Here is a 17,166-nt window from a genome sequence, read left to right on the forward strand (position 1 = left end):
TTTCTTCTTAATCCATTTCGTTACACTGTACTTGTATATGTGTGATGACAATAAATTGAATCCTAATCCAAAATCCAAATCTTTGCTCTTGGATGTGGATGGAATTGCCTGAGCGCGAGCTGGGATGGTCAGTCAGTCCGCAGGCTCTCGCAGCAGGATGGCACGGGAGGTTCAGATGGAGCTATAGCGTAAACTCTAGCAAGCGATGAGAAAATACTAAGTGCTTGGCTGAAAAGATGTGTCTTTAAACTAGATTTTAATTGGGAGAGTGTGTCTGACCCTCGAATAGTATCGGGAAGGCTCTTCCACAGTTTAGGTGGAATCTGGAGTTGGTTGACAAATAGGCCTATAGGGAAGTTAAACAAAGAGGCTTACCTCAGTAACTAAATCTTGTTTTTGAAATAGATGACTTTGACTGTATATTGGAAAAGAAGCCAATAAGAGCCAAGGATGTTTTTTACTCTATTTCCTTAAAATTTTAAAATAAAGAATTAAGCACATAAAACACTGTATGTATTATTTCTTTATTTGATATTGTTAAGTTACTTCATAGTGATGGTTTGTGGCGTTTCTTTTGTATTTGATAAATAAACATGAAGTTTCCTTTTAAGTGGCACTGTTTCTTTAAATAAAACGTTGCGAATGTAAAAAGCCGCTCTTTAGTCAGGAAGATCCTAAGTAACTTACTTTCGTTTTCTCAATATAGTGTAACGTCAGTGTAGCCAGTGAATATTGATCGACCACACCTCACACAACAGAAGCTAGTCCGACAGAAATGTAAGTTATGACTGTAAAGATTTGGTTATGTTTTGAAAACATCTACATTCGCTAAACTTTGTTTAGCTTTAGTAACTTTGCGTAACATTGACGCACCGATGCGTGAAGGATATTAGCACTTTATGTTCACATAAATACATGTTACTATTTATGTATTGCTTTTGCTTGTGAACAAGTTCGTTCGGGTTGCTTAAATGGGGGAAATGACAAAGTAACTTAACTTACGTTTATAAAAACTTACGTCATCAACAAAGTTAAGCGCGCGGAGGTCTTTAGATGGATCTCATAAATCCTTATAACTTTTACGATACATTACACAGGTCTCGATAATGCAGCCCGTTGCATCAATAATGGCTAATGTAACTGTATATTCAATGTTACTACTTTGTTTTACAAAGTGAAAGGAAAAGTTTGGTTCTGGTTCCAAAGGGGTGTAATAAAAAGTTCTAAGGACAAGGCCCTAAAGAAATATATCATGACAGGTTGCTGTAGTTTATTTTAAAATACATTAGATGTAAGCATTTGGCAGACGCTTTTATCCAAAGCGACTTACATTGCTTTATCCTATACATTTTACATAGGTATATGCAATCCCCTGGGATCGAACCCACAACCTTACCACTTAGCTACAGGAAAGCATATACAATATTTAGTACAGTTATTGTTGTAAACATGAGTTGGGTCTGTTTTCTGTGCATGTTGTATATATATTGATTATCATTCTTGTCATTAGAATGGATAAAGAAACTTTTGATGCTAAAACTGAGATGACAGAAGAGGAACAAGAGATTAATGGGGAAGGAGATGTAACTGATGCGAAACCTGACAGGAAAGGGAGATTTTTCCTGTTTGGCAGGTAAGATTAAGTGAAGTTTTAGAAACACCTCAAAGGGAGAGTTCACCCAATAATAAAATCTGTCATCATTTACTCGCCCTCGAGCTGCTCCAAATCTGGATACATTTCTTTGATCTGATGATCACAGAGAAAGATAGTTGGAAGAATGCTCGTAACCAAACAGATCTTGACCATCATAGACCAATTTCACAGCGTGACGTGTACAAACCGGAAGTAGGGTAAACACTTGTCTGGTCAATGCTCTGGCTCTGTTTACACGGCATGTAGCGGCGCTCCCTCTATTCTGATTTGTCTAACATATATCAGACCTTGATAATAAATAAATCGCTCAATAAACAATGTTTTTGTAATGTTAGTTTTCCCTATTTTTACATCTCCCAGTAAACCATGGATAAATCATATTGTACTTTTGGTAAATATAATGAATGCCTGTGAGAAAACAAGCTGAATGAATGCTGTGGAAGCAGTGCCGCCGGAAACAGTTTTCCCCTACTTCCGGTCTCTGTCGCCATTTTGTGAAATAGGCCTATTGACTGCCAATGTAGGAAAAATGACAATGGTAGTCAAAAGTGTCCCAGAACAGAACAAAGAAATGTATACAGAAATATATATCAACTCAAGGATGAGTAAATGATTACAAAATGTTTATTGTTGAGTTAACTGTCCTTTTAAGACTTTGATTTTAAATAAGACTTTGATCCGCAATCTGGTCCATTTGTGGTGACAAGTCCACTGGTCTACAAAGGAAAATATTCTGTAACTTAACACATTTAAAGAGGTGAAGTAGAACTAATCTGCTTCGTATAGAAAACTATTACCAAAAGGCAACTTTTGTGGCCATCATTACTTTGAAGATGCAATTCCTCAAACATGAAGTCCTACTCTAGGTGGCGCCACACGATGTTTTGTAAATGTCAAGGCAAGGTGTAGCTAAGTGAATTATAGACTTATCACGCCGGGAACTGGTTCTTTATGTACTCAGTGCTTTTTGTAGGATCATTGCTATGGGACGTTTACCATTTGTAACGTCACTTTTCTTCATATTTAAACTGATAGCTAAGCTGTTTATTTACCACCATTGTGTAGCAATGTATGCTCTGTGTAACTTCATGGATGTGTTACGTGGGCCTGGTCTTCATTGTATGTTTGACAGTAGAGGTTTGTCAATGCCCTGCATGACCCTAGTTGAGGGGTATGAATAGGTCTTTCGAAAGCTCTGGGGGTTGACGTGGGTGCTGACTCAGGTAGCGTGCACCACCCCTGCCAAGCGGAGCCACCAGTCTACTCTTCATCCAGGATCCTAGCACACATCACACCACACGACGAAGATAAAATCCACCCAAAGAGGCCGAGTTTGGAACAAATTCAGCCGAGATAGAGACGAGCAACACGTTTCAATGCAGAGTGGCGTACCTTTAAATGAAGAGCCCAGGTAGGAGAGCTCTAGGATGGGGTATGAGCTAGGGAGGGACCAGGGTGTAAAGCGGGGAGGCTCTGTTAGCCTTCTGCCCTAGATCACATGGGACATCTGTGAAACAGTGATTCGCTCCAGTGTGTTTAAGAGAGAGAGTGTGTGTATAGAGAGGGACCCATTGTTGTGGTTGGGTAACGTGTTGAGTAAGCACTTCTGGAATACAGGCACATGTTCGACATCCAGTGGCCACTATGGCGTTCCCAAACAGGATGGATCACTTGAAAATTTGACAATGGAGATATGAGACGTCTGTGAGAATTTTCCCTCAGGCATGTGAAATATTATCTCTTGGGGAGAGGGTGTAGGCTTATAACAGGTTATATTTTGATTGATAACGGGATTTATTGGTTTGATATCTAATCTTCTTTTTAATTGAGTATCAGGGTTTCGTTTTTTAGTAAGATTGCTATATATTTGTGGTTTGAATTTGATAATTGTGGTATTTATGACTCAATGCCACAGTTTTAACCAGAGATGTCACGTAGCAGATGAGTTAACTGTCTTTCTCTGTCACTTAGTAAAAAGCAGGATGGCAAGTCGCATGAGAAAGGGGAATCTGATGAAAGCCATTACAGGATTGTTTCACCGACATTCCAGTATAAGATGAGCCACCGGCGCATGGGCAAGTGCATCATCATCAACAACAAGAACTTTGCTAAGGACACAGGTGCATATTTATAGAGAAAAGCTGATGGTTTGATGGAATAGTGAAAATGTATGAAATCATTACGTTACTAAACTGGACACCGCTGTGTGCTCTGTTTAAGGGATGAATGTACGCAACGGCACAGATCGGGATGCAGGAGAGCTGTTCAAGTGCTTTAAAAGCTTGGGTTTTGATGTTGTCATCTACAATGATCAGACCTGTAAGAATATGGAACAACTCCTTAAACAGGGTGAGTGGTCAAAGGATTAAAATTGGACTTCTGATTTACAAATACAAATTTTCCTAGCAGTTGAATATTAAGAAAGGACTGCAAGTAAATCATCGAAACAACCTAAAAGTCTAAAACCATTTCATGGAAACTTTGTGGAATGGGGTTGGCCTGCTTGACGGTTAAAGGATTGTATCATGACATTTTGTTTTCGTTGAGCTAAAAACTATCCCCAAAATGTTTTGTGTTTATATTTGAAACTAGAAAAGTCTTGAGGCAGAATTTTGTGATTTATTTTTCAAATGTGTGTTTTTTATGTGTGTACTGTAGCTACAGTATTTCACCTGTTCTAGCTTTCATTGTTTGTGCTGCCCTCTACTGTTCAATCGGTGTCTGTGTTGTTTTGAGAACCTGTTGTGCTGTTGCTTAAAGGAATAGTTCACCTTCAAAATTATCTGTTTGATTTTCTTTTTCCTCCAAAACACACAAGAACATATTTTGTAAAATGTCAGAAACCAAAAACCGCTAGTCACCCTTGACTTCTATAGTATCGACACAAAACAAATGACGAAAAGACAAATAGTCAATGGGGACCAATGGTTTTCTCTCTAGAAGCAAGTTTCCGCTTTCTCACATTATTCTCATATTTTCAGTCTCGGAAGAAGACCACAGCGACAGCTCCTGTTTCGCCTGCATTCTGCTGAGCCATGGCGAGGAGGGCCTGATTTACGGCACGGATGGACCCATGTCCATCAAGACCATGACCTCGCTCTTCAGAGGAGACATTTGCATGAGCCTCGTGGGCAAGCCCAAGCTCTTCTTTATCCAGGTAAGAGGAGCAGGGCCACAAGAGGATTATGAGAGGGGAGAGGAGATGGAAGGGGTGGAGGAGAGAATGCAGCACCTACATACAATGGTGTCTATTGTTTTAATGCTCATTTGCAATATATATGAATCTACCTGGAGTTCTCTTTGGAGTTACATTCCAGGTGGATGTTGACATGGTGATGTGGTCTTTGATGACAGGCATGTCGGGGTTCAGACTTTGATGAGGGCATACAGACAGACTCGGGGCCGCCCAATGACACTTTAGAGACGGATGCCAATCCAACACAAAAGATTCCAGTAGAGGCGGACTTCCTGTTTGCATACTCCACTGTACCAGGTAATGTAGTACTTTTTGTCACTGTGCTTTATTATAAAACAAATGCATAAATGCACAATTCTATAATCTTAGAGCTTCAATCTGCACACAACACAAAAAAGCATTCAGCACAATGGACTCAATTTGTAGTTCATTTCAGTTTGATGTTAACATGTTCCAAAATTAACTACATTATCAACTTTTTACCATTGAAAAGAAATCTTTAAGAAGCATAACTCTTACCTTACTTGTGGATACTGTGCTTGTCGCAATGCATTCTGGGATTCTTCTATGTTGTAGTTTTACTGTATTGTAACATGTTGTTGTGTTTGCTCTCACAGGTTACTACTCCTGGAGGAATCCGGGCCAAGGCTCCTGGTTTGTTCAGGCCCTTTGTAACGTTTTTAATGAGTTTGGCAAACAACTTGAGATCATGCAGATCCTCACGCGGGTCAACTACATGGTGGCCACTAGGTTCGAGTCGTGGTCGGAAGACCCCCGTTATAGTGAGAAGAAGCAAATACCTTGCATGGTCTCCATGTTGACTAAAGAACTCTACTTCAACTGAGTACACAATGTTTACGTGCAGTGTTTCAACAGACTTTTCTTAGAACACAGATTTTCTTGCCAATGACTTTAAATTTTTGTTATTACAGTAAATATTAACCGAATTGTAATGCTTTTTTTTGTGATCTGCCATACAGAGGAACACCTCAGTCTGATACTTGAAACATTTTTTTATATATAAATCTAGACGGGATTTTAAAGGACTAATTGAACGGTGCACATTTCTGGAAGGCGTCGAAGACACATTGGTCATGGTAGAATTTCAACCAATCTGTCAGAACATTCAGGGAAGCTGTGTTGTTCGTGTGTGAAAGCAATTTTTTACGTTGTGCTGGGAATATGGACACAGAATAGCTCTTCCTCTGTGATGCTTTATGTTCGAGTTTGCTGCCTTTTTACTCTAGAAGATATAAACAAAATCTTAATAAAACACCAGTCATTTCAATGACTCAAAGGCATCTGCGTTTTTGGAGTTCTGTGAATTAGTTCTTAGACATTTTGACTTGGATTCAAATGACCAGTTTTTATTCCACTTGCACTGAGCCATAAACACTCAATCCTTTTTTTGCCTTTTTTTGTCAAAATGCTGACTTAAACGGTCTCTTCAAGCAAACAAAGCTTAGAAAATAGGTCTTTCTAAAGTGTTGGTTTTTGTTTGGACAATTACTCATTGTAATATCCTCTTTGAGTATTTTATGCATTACCCTTTATATATGATTTCTTTGAGGTTGGTTTAGGAAGCTTTTAATTACTCCAAGTGGATCTGTGACTATTTGAGCTTCTCTGTCTACAAAGTCCACCTTAAGTGTTCTTAAATTTCTAAAGCTTTGCTTCTCGATTTCTTTATCAACATAAATAAAACCTTTAATTTCATTTTGACATCCAATCAGGAAAAGTTCATATGTTTACAATTCCTTTACATCCTCTGAGTATACCTGTGGCAGTTCAGCACTTCTGTCTATTGGCGCCTGCTTTTTTCATTATCAATTTTTTTCTGCGTGTTTTTTTTATCTTCCTTAGGGTTTACTTTTATACAACTTCCAAAATCTTTGCCTTCCACTAGTGTATCATCCAAGGCTCTATTCATGTGTTTGTTGAAAATTTCATGTCCTACATCTATTTTTATATAATCTCTCCAGAATGTGTTCATTCCTTGTTAATTGCTCAAACTTTATCTTCTAAAATAGCTGTGTAATATTCAATGTTCGATTCAATCTAATCGATCTATAAATCCGTTGAAATAAGCAAGTGTCCACTCCTATTAGTTGAAATCCTTTGCGTACATACCTTGTTTGTTACATGCACAATACTAAGTAATAATAAGTAACATTTGAACAATAAACTTTTTTAACAACATTTAAAGTGCGCTGTTTCAGAAATTATTTAGTTGGGAAATATCCACAATCAATCCGAGGTGTCTGGAACGCAGCATTACACAACTAATAAGAATATGACGTATAGAAGAACTCATCATATAGCAGGGGGCCCCTTCAGAAGATTAATACAAGAATTACTAAAATAATACAAACAAAAAAATTCCTGACAAAAAGTTAAACCCTGAACTTGAGTTTAAAAGTATTAATTGTCAGTTTCGTAGCATTTTGGTTTGGCTTTTTAGTCTAGAATGCTTTTCACAGGGCATGAAAAGAAATGGAGAGGCACATAGGGACCTACTGCTGACAGGTGCCTGTTTTTAAAAGCTATTCATTTAACCCTCACATGTTACTTTGCATTCAGGGTACAGTTTTGAGCACACATAGCGTTTACATTGTCATGAGGTGTTTACTGAAGTTTTGCTTTGACTCCATCTGTAATCTACAGAGACGGCAATTTTATTACTTGTGACCTATTATCACCCACACATTTTAGTCAAGCAGGTGTTCTGTTTCAACCTTAATGCAAAGTCTGAGTTTGGTTTTGTTCTTCTGTTTGTCGTTACAGTTTCTCTAGTTTTCACAATAGTATGTTCATCCATAAAACACAGGATCTGCCAACCTGCAGGACAGACAAAGTTGTCTTCTCTCTCTGCATATATTATATTAACTATGCTAAAGGGTGTGTTCCAACTTGTTTAGAAATGGACAACGATGTTTGTTTTTATTTCAAATTGTTTTACAGATTATGCTTAAAGATTTTATTTTTTAAACTTTATGAAGCATATGGCAAAAGGCAATTTGTTTGGCACAAATAGGCTGGAAGAGTTTACATTGTGTTAACTCAATACTGTATTAAGTTGCTTAACTTCAAATAAATTCATTTGCAAGCCTTATTTTATCATTTAATTTTTTTATTAAACATATGTTTGATGAGCTGTACATGGAAAAAAGTATGTTGTAAAATGTATTGTTAAATCAGCACAGATTCGTTTTAGCAAATCATATCTTGAAATAAATACCAATCAAACTTAAATTAAGCAAATGTAAATGTGCTTCCATAACATCAACCTCTTCAAATTCAAGCCTGATTCACTGGATGTACATCAAAAGATAGGGCAGGATCTCGAAGCGTCACAAATCAACAGTGGGTTTCGGTTCGTCCCCTGGTTGTCATGACCAGGGCAGACAGCTTGGAAGAGGGAATCCGTGAAGGTTCCAGCACAAAAGCTGTAAAGGGGTGTCATGGTGTCCGCCCCTAAGAAACTAATCAAACCTCCTTCCAAGCTTGAAAAGATGCCAATACGCTGAAAGGTTCTCCCGCTTGCGTGGGTGAGCTCATGGGGAACACCGTTGTGCCAGGCTGTGTAGTCACCATTGAAAAACTCAACACACCATGACGTCGGGCCCCGACCTAACCAGCAGTCCTCCTCTTTTCCATTCCTGGGGATGTTGGGGTACGTGAGTCCCAGCTCCCAGTATGTCTTACCAGCGACTTGTACCTCCCAGTAGTTGCGAACATCCTTGAATCCCTTTCGGCTAATTACATTAAGGGTGGTGTCAAAGCGAGAAGGGGTTTCAGCAACATCTTGCCAGGTTTCTGTGTAACTGACTGAGTCGCCCTCAGGGGAAATAACAAGTTTCGGGTGAGCGGAGTCAGTATCCAGAACGACTTCTTGGGCATCTGAAAGAAAAATATATAAAAATAGATCATGGACTAACATTCCAAGAATTGCACACTAATACTATGCAAACAAAGTATCTACTGAACATTCTAACAGAATTTCACTTAATTTTTGTATTTTTAAAGTATGGATTTAATTTAGTTGTTCAATTTGATCCTCACAGCTTTGGAAGAGTTTCTTAGTGACAGGAACCTGAGAGCGTATGAACAACAACAGGTTAAGTGTTAAGCTGAGGAGCTGTTCATTCTTAAACTTATCCATCTGTATGAACTCCGGATCAGTCGTATTCAGGGTCTCTTTTATCCTGTTGACAATGAAACACATAGACGTGGACACATTTCATCTCTGAAAAACTATGAATATTATAGTGACACTAAACCCATCATGGGCTTCACATAAATATACAATTTCTGCAACCATCCCTACCTTTCTTCCATCTCTGCCATCTGTAAAGGAGACAGAGAGAGGATTCATGGGTGAAGGACTGATAAAAACTTTTGAGTTAGTCTAGCTATGAACCAACATGCACCTTCTCTTGATCTTTCTCCAACTGCATCGAGAGTTCAACCAGCTGTTGATCGATTTCCTGGGTGAGATGGTAGCACTTCTCAATGCCGTCCTCTATATTTTTCTCCACGGCTTTAGCCTCGATGTCCAGCTGGCTCAGTGTAATTCCCAAATCCTCATCCAAAGCCCTCTTCATCTCGTCATATCTCTTTTTAACTTTCTCTTTAAGGGCGGTTGTCTTGGACTGTGTGAAATAAGAAAGTAGTGCTTTATATGCAACTATCAAACAAGTTGTAGTCTCCACAAGCATCTTTAGAAAGCACAGAACTGCATTTATTTTTGTACTTACAGACGTTTGTGGGAGTTCGCCAACTTACATGGAAGTCTGATCGTTTCGATGACAGCTTTTTCATTCGGAAAGCCAGAACGTCTCGTTGTCTCTTCAGATTCTCCTGATGTTTAATTGGGGTGTCCTTAAATGCGATGTTTTATAGAGTTACATAAAGGTATGTATTTCACAATATTGTGTTGTGAACAAAAAAATCTTTACCTGGGTTTGTCTCTTCATAGTTGCCAGTTCTCAACTTCAAGTTTTACTCTCTTGTTTTCACCTTCACTCGTTTCGCACCAGCAGCTGACTAGCCAAAGGTCCCAACTTCAGGCTTTATACCGTACCGTTAGGATGCCAAGGATAGAGGAGGTGACAGGAGGTGAAGTGGTTCTTATATGACCCATCTGTTGTTCCTGTGGCATGGGAAGCATTTGCGTTGTTTGACCGTGATGCGTAAATCTGTCTGGGGTGAGCAGGCCAAGGCATGACTCTACAGGACTGATGGAGCTGTCCTGAGCCTACGGGAGTCAAAGTACATCGTACCCAACAGAGAGCCAAAGCTGCACTTCAATGCCTCTATTTATATCACTATGTCACATGAAAATCTTATGAAAGCATTGATGCAGGTGTCGCAACAGCAAATGTTATGATGTTCAATTATAAAGAAGCACAGAAGCTTCTGTCACTGTGTGATCCTTTGTCTGCTAGAGTTTATTCGCAACTGGGACAAATTCCAAATAGTTCAGAAACGTTTATAGTGCAAGCGGCACCAATAATGGGCTTTAGCCATGACCCTGTTAGCTCTCATAATGACTGATAGAAATTCTATGAATGGCGTGTGCGTGGGAATTCTTGGATTGATGCCTGTGCCGAACAACCTCCAGCTGCCTCTTGTCTTTCTTTAGTCCCACCCTTCGAGAAGATCTCTGATTCACCACATCCTGCTCACAACATACACTTAAAAAACTGGGACAGCAGCCAAGTGGCATTGAGCAATAATAGTTCAGTTTGGTGCTAATGGACGAGGTGCTATGTGATTGGACTGATGTCACCAAGCGGTTTAATGGCTGATAGATTGATACAGGAAAATTAAAGGATTGCAAGCAAGTGTAACGTTCTAGTGCTTTCTCTCATGTGTGTGTTTTTCAAGTTGCGTAATGCATCAGAAGCTATAGTCCGGGTTAAGCCCGGCAACAGGTTGACATTTTAGTTCTTTGTCAAGGTGACATTCAAGTAAATACCTCTGATAAAATTCCATTCCAATGTTCTTACATTATCAATGCAGACACTGCCGTTTACCGTAAAATACATTACTGTTTGTACTACCATTGTTTTGGCGTGTAGCGTGCATAGTGTACTAACATTTATAGTAGCGTGACAACCTGGAATGCTCAAAGAACTGGTCTTGCCTTCAATCTTTTGGAACCATAACAATTCAAACTATTTGAGATTTAGAGGTACTAACTCGGAAAATAATACTGAACTTAAAATAGTTAAAAAAACTACAACAAACAAGTTATTTATAGTACTGCAGAAAATATGCAGACAAGACACTGAACACAATTGTAAACAGTTATTTCATAAAATAAATGCCATTTTATATAAATTAACAAAAGGATTTCCAAGCGTTCCCTTTGCTTTAGCTCTGTGGTTGGAGCATTGCACTTGCAAAGCTGAGGTTGTGGGTTCGATTCCGGGGATCGCATATACTTAGAAACAAATGTATTGTATTACGCAATGCAAGTCTCTTTGGAAAAAAGCGTTTGCAAAATGCATAAATGTCAATATTTTCTAAAGTAATATCCTTTTAAAAAATTGTGAGCAATTCCAATGTCTGTGTAATGCTGATTGAAACTGTTGCTGTTTATATTTGTTTTTGACATTGGCTGACTACACCTTTATAATTTTCTATCTTTGTTTTTCTAACATAACATCTAAGTTCTCATTGAGCAGCATTCACAATGAACCAACATAACAAACCGCCTTCCTTATGACGTCATTTCTAATTCTTCCTTAAGGTGTAAACTTAGTCACATGTCTTCTTCACAGTTTGTGCACATAAAGGCAGGGAGCATCTATGTCAGGTATTGGATTTCATTTTTTATTTAAATAGTTATTTCACTATAATGTTTTTGCATAAGAATGTTTATTAATAGTTGCTGCAGAAACCTTCTGGTTTGCTCTGTGCTTTACATGACGTAACACAACAGCAGGGTTAATAATAGCTGAGGTGACAAAATGTCCTGAAAAAATATTGTATGATATGCTTAGTTTAAGATTTAGTTTGACTGCTATTAAACGGTTCTAACATTGTTGTGATCTTTGAATGTAACAAGAGGTTCCCACAGTTTTAGAGGGTAAATGTTTTTTTGTCATTCGCTACCATTCCGTCTGCTCCCTCCCATCTCTGCTCCTATATCAGCCTGCTGATGAAATACGGGTCAGGGGTTGATGGGCGTGATCTTAAAAATGCAGTACAAGTAAAGTAAAGCAAACTGCAGAATAAAATCTGCACGCAAAAATATGCTTATTTAAGCTGTCAAAAAAGTCTAATGTCTACACGTTATATAAATTTCTGTTTTACATTTTCATCAGTAATCACATTCAGAGTGTTCGTTGAAAAAGTAGTTATTATTTGATTCTCTGACAAATAGATTTCAAATTATTCCAACTAAGAAGTATGTGGGGCTGTTTTACTGTTGTATTAAAACCAATTTTTTTTAATGTTTTGGTTTCCTTGTCTTAGCTATTTATAATAGTTCATATTGTTTTGCTCTGTCAATAAATGGCTTGTTCTTCTCTCATGTTTGCATTCAGCAGGTAGTTATTCACCACAACTGTATAATGGCAGGTAGGTACTTTTTTCTTTTACTATGCAGTCTAGTGTTTGTGTATTATATTCATTACTGTAACAAGTAACAAGCAATGCTGTGCATGCAGATTCAAACTATGTCTGTGTCTGAAACCGCTCCCTATCTCGTATATAGTGCACTATATTGGGTATCCTCCCTTTTGGTATCTGATACCGGAGTGAACAACTCCTTTTCTGTATTCGTTCACTACTTTCTACACATAATGCATGATTCTGACATCGGATGTACACTCGCTCACTCATATTTCCCATGAGGCAGCGCGTGTGACCATTAATGACATGAATGCATGTTCAAAATTTATAATACTTTAATGAGTTTATACTTTGCTCATGTTGACAGTTATTTTCTACTTCTTGAGAATAAACAATATTCTCAAGAATATATTATAAAATATATTTTAAATATATCAAAGTAAATATTATTAAAAGTCATTTAATTGTAATAAAATAAACGTGGTAAACAGTTGTTTCTTTCTCTTTATTAAAAACTAATACAAAAACGTGACATATACTGTATGGTAAAAAAGAACACATATCTTAGCGTTATGACAAATGTCTGTGACAGTACTGTCAGGTGCAGGTTATATTAAGTCAGTGTCCAAAATCGTTTTCGCTCACTTCTTAACCATATAGTGGACTATTTAGCACGTGCTATATAGGAAATAGTGAACGAGTGTGCAGTTTCAGACTCAGACTATGTACTTTACATAGATGGGGGCGGACAGGAAATGTGTGCTGGATACCTTTACAAATCTCCCCCAGAAAATCAGTTCAAGACTATGGTAAGTTTGGAATAAATCAAATTAATTCTATCCAATTTTGATGAGAGATTTTGCTAATTTCTCACTCCTGCAGAAATCATGGAAGCGCAGGTATTTTGTACTCTTAAAATACACTAACCACACATGCCAGCTCAACTACTACAAAAGTCCAGAGAAAGGCAAACCACTTGGAGACATTAACCTGTCTGCGTATGTGAAATAATTGAATTTTAATAATTCAATAATTGCTGTTCGGTGTGGATAGAACAGTCATTTTTCTGTCTATCATTTTCAGGATCACATACATGTTCTTGCACCCTGAGATGCTCGATATGTGGAAATGGATTCAGAACAATTTCAGATGCTCCCCTTCTTGTGTAATGTTTGTGAAAGTACCAGAACGGGACTACTTCCTCATCGCAGAAAACAGGTTTGTCCTGTTTGCTCTAGTTAGCCATGTGTTGTTTTTTTTCAATTGAAATATTTTTAAAAGGAAAAAGATTGTGTTTTGTAAAAATGACATTCAAATTTGTCTTTGTTTACAGCTATTGGTTAAAATATGCATGTAGTGTTTCTGTTATTTGCAATACGTGTTTATTTGAATCAAAGTCATTCATGTAAAAAACCCTCTGAAGATAAAGGATTTAGATTAGATAACACACCTTGTTAACAAAATACATTATTATATTGGCTTGAGAAACACACACACACAGATGCTCTATAAATCTCTCCACTCTCTTTCTGTTTCTTTATCATTCTTTCACATACACACAAACACACTCACTCCCCCTCCACACAAAGATACACATGTGCATGTACACATACACACCTTCTTTAAACCTCTCCATCCCTCTTTTCGTTTCTCTAGAATTCTATCACAGAAACTCACACGCACAGACACACAAACACTCACTTTAAATATCTGTCCATTCTCTTTCTGTTTCTTTAGAATTCTATCACACAGACACCTTTTATAAATCTCTCAACTCTCTATCATTCTATCACATGCACACAGAAACACTCACTCCCCCTCCACACAAACACACACATGTGAATGTACACACACACCTTCTTTAAACCTCTCCTTCTCTCTTTTTGTTTCTCTAGCATTCTATCACAGAAACTCACACGCACAGACACACACACACTCGCTCTATAAATCGGTCCACTCTCTTTCTGTTTCTTTATCATTCTATCACATACAAACACACATCTATCTATCATCTATCTATAAGTTCTTATAAGAAACTTAATAACCCACGTTGTTGTCTCTCTCTCCATCTCCATCTCTCTCTCTGTCTCTCTCCCTCCCTCTCTCTTTCATAAGCCAACATAAAGTTTATTAACAAACTTTTACCTCATCTAGTTATATGGTTAATGTAACATATATATCTGCAGTTGGGAGATGGAAAAATGGTTCACAGCTTTATTTGATGCCCTAAGTAACCGTCCACACAGACTACAAAATCCAAAGGTAAGGTTTGATATGAAAGGTAATGTGTCTCTCAGTGTTCGCAAATTGTGTATTTTTCGATAACCTAAATATCTGTCATGCAGGAATTTGGCACAATCAGAAATATCGGTGAACTTCCACAATCTACAAATGACAATAACCAGGTGTGTGAATGGAACGGACCGTCTACTGAAAACAATGAAGAATTTCCTGGAGATAAAGACCACTTTCTCAAAAATGCCGTTTTGCAGCCTTGATTGTATCAGGTGTTCCAGTCTTGCATTTTTTTGAAACATTGCATGCGGTTCATGTGAGGGGTTTTGTTTCTTGCTTCCTTTTGAGAAAGATAGCAAGACCGGTTAATCTCACTTAGATCTGTAGGCCGCAACACTTATGGGAACAATACCGGAATCTCCATTCATTTGTAAAGCACTGCTTCTAATGCGTGCCTACATTGTTCTAAAGCAGCCCTCTGAGCATTTTTTTTACATTTATATATTGTTACATCCAATTTTTTTCTAATAGAGTCTCAAGTATATTTTCAAAGAAACAGTTTTACTCTGTTACAATTTAGATGTGCATTGATGCAATAAGGTGATATGATGACATCATCTTAATTCTCCTTATAGCAGGAAGCTGAGTGGGGATTCCCACAATATGTTACACATCAGATGCAAATGTCATCATCTGTGATCCACGAGCCTGTCTATGTCAGACCTGTAGATTACAAAAGCGATCAGGTAGATACACAGACAGTACAAACTTCACAAAAACTACTACAAACTTACAAGTATCCACGCTTAGTTTTGTGCTTCTTTTGCTCACTTGACAGAACTGATGGCAGAGACAGAGTGTAGAGAAGATTCTGTTTGCGACATCGCCTCCATTGACAGATTGAATAAGAACTTTCAGGTTTTATCCTGGACTCCAGAGTTTTTGTACTTTTTGTTGCCTATGAGAGGTGTATGTCACAACAGACTGTGTGGTCAGAGCAACAGTTTGTAAAGAAAGACTGAATGTATTGTTTTTGTATTCTATCTGTAAGAAAGAATGTTTTTTACTTTGATAATATGCTGCACTGTGCTAAACCATACATTTTTAGAGAATTTTGAATAAAAATGTTGTAAACAAAATGTTTGATTTTACACAAATAAACATATTCAGCAAAGAACCACAAAGGTTGGATTTACTTATTGATAGATGAATAAATATAATAAATACAATTTTTTGCCTTTTTTTTACATTTGTGCAGTCCTGTTAGTTGCTGTGATGTGAAAGCATAATGTAAATAATAAATATACAATCTGTTTTAACATAAACTTCTGTTCTGAAATTGTGATATCAAATGTGTTGTTTAAATGGATTTATAGACTTGGTTGAAGTCACCCATTTATGCTCCGTAGCCGTGGGCAATACCCCTGTTTCCTAATAATTTTACTATTAAAAATGACTTCCAAAATTATGAGATGACAAATAATAGCCTTTCATATTTTCACCTTTTTATGCTTTGAAACAAACTATACGCTTCTTCGTTATTTTGGTAACACATTACAATAAGATTAATGCTTTAGCTCAGTCAATGTTTTGACCGACATGAACTTACAATAAATTGTTTTGTATTCTTTATTATGTGACGGTAGCCTTTGGATCATGCCCTGAATCTTTAAAATGTTGTTGTATAATAACACCTTATGGGAATGATTTTTTTGGGGGCAAATAGTGAAAAGACTGCTATATGCGGAATGTGTTTCCTCATATTCTGCACTAAGACCAAATAAATCAGGCAAAGGAAGTTGCATGTATTTTATGCCAGGAATAAGCCATGCGATTTGTTCTTAAATGCGAAATGGAAAACATTTTTGCAAGCACATAGGGAGGTGAAGGAATGTGGAATCCCTCACCTCCCCATAGTACAGAATACAATTTTTTATGATCCATTTTTGAAAGACATTGAGTATTGAGCTCCTCTATCACACATCTTAAGTGTAAGATGTGTGGCTACCTTGATTTTAATTACAATTAAATATTTTTGTAAAATCGCATGATTTTATTGAACACTTTGAGATTTGTACACAATATATTATAGGTTTAAAAGCCATAATGATGCCTGAAACCACTAGCCACACAAACACGCTTTCGATTTTTTAGATCTATACAGTTTATTTAAGACAGTGAAATATGTTGTGCTTGAGGAAAAATGTACACTGTAAAATTGTTTTTACAATAAACCTGTTTTACAAGAAATTGAAGATTTTTTACATAACTTTAACACATCACAAACGTGAAGCATTTCAACTGATTATTTAAGTTATCAATTCATTTTCAAGTTATATCAACTCAGCACTGGCCAAAACTTACAATTGTAAGGCAGCAAAAAAGGTTTTTACAGTGTAGGCAAAAAGTTTAACAAATGTTGTAATCAAGAGAACTAAACTGATGAAACAAAAATTCCCTAGTAAAATATCTCTTATATTGCTTTCAGGAACCAGAA

General features: G+C 37.3%; 3 protein-coding genes across 7 annotated transcripts; 2 read left to right on the plus strand and 1 right to left on the minus strand.

The window, feature by feature from the left end:
- Positions 1-644: 644 nt before the first annotated feature.
- On the plus strand, positions 645-7,049 carry casp7 (caspase 7, apoptosis-related cysteine peptidase). Its single transcript, XM_056771566.1, has 7 exons — positions 645-777; positions 1,511-1,633; positions 3,626-3,774; positions 3,875-4,003; positions 4,636-4,811; positions 5,009-5,147; positions 5,468-7,049. The coding sequence occupies exons 2-7, from the start codon at positions 1,512-1,514 to the stop codon at positions 5,692-5,694; spliced, it is 942 nt and encodes a 313-aa protein (XP_056627544.1). The 5' UTR covers positions 645-777; position 1,511; the 3' UTR covers positions 5,695-7,049.
- Positions 7,050-8,172: 1,123 nt separating this feature from the next.
- si:ch211-28p3.4 (E3 ubiquitin-protein ligase TRIM39) lies at positions 8,173-10,065 on the minus strand. Its single transcript, XM_056772012.1, has 6 exons — positions 9,809-10,065; positions 9,636-9,731; positions 9,281-9,502; positions 9,178-9,197; positions 8,913-9,055; positions 8,173-8,750 (listed from the first exon to the last, which is right to left on the minus strand). The coding sequence occupies exons 1-6, from the start codon at positions 9,824-9,826 to the stop codon at positions 8,173-8,175; spliced, it is 1,077 nt and encodes a 358-aa protein (XP_056627990.1). The 5' UTR covers positions 9,827-10,065.
- Positions 10,066-11,609: 1,544 nt separating this feature from the next.
- On the plus strand, positions 11,610-15,837 carry plekhs1.4 (pleckstrin homology domain containing S1, tandem duplicate 4). Of its 5 annotated transcripts, none has more exons than XM_056771692.1 (9): positions 11,610-11,673; positions 12,407-12,440; positions 13,173-13,243; positions 13,317-13,432; positions 13,518-13,652; positions 14,621-14,696; positions 14,780-14,839; positions 15,305-15,415; positions 15,508-15,837. In XM_056771692.1, exons 2-9 carry the CDS (start codon positions 12,434-12,436, stop codon positions 15,511-15,513), a joined length of 582 nt encoding a protein of 193 aa, XP_056627670.1. In that variant the 5' UTR covers positions 11,610-11,673; positions 12,407-12,433; the 3' UTR covers positions 15,514-15,837. The 5 variants fall into 5 exon arrangements, with proteins under 5 accessions (XP_056627670.1, XP_056627671.1, XP_056627672.1 ...); XM_056771693.1 differs by having other exon boundaries at positions 15,308-15,415; XM_056771694.1 differs by having other exon boundaries at positions 14,780-14,941; positions 15,305-15,837.
- The last annotated feature ends 1,329 nt before the right edge of the window (positions 15,838-17,166 follow it).

This window comes from Triplophysa dalaica, chromosome 17, assembly GCF_015846415.1.
Source record: "Triplophysa dalaica isolate WHDGS20190420 chromosome 17, ASM1584641v1, whole genome shotgun sequence".
In the NCBI taxonomy this organism is placed as follows: domain Eukaryota; kingdom Metazoa; phylum Chordata; class Actinopteri; order Cypriniformes; family Nemacheilidae; genus Triplophysa; species Triplophysa dalaica.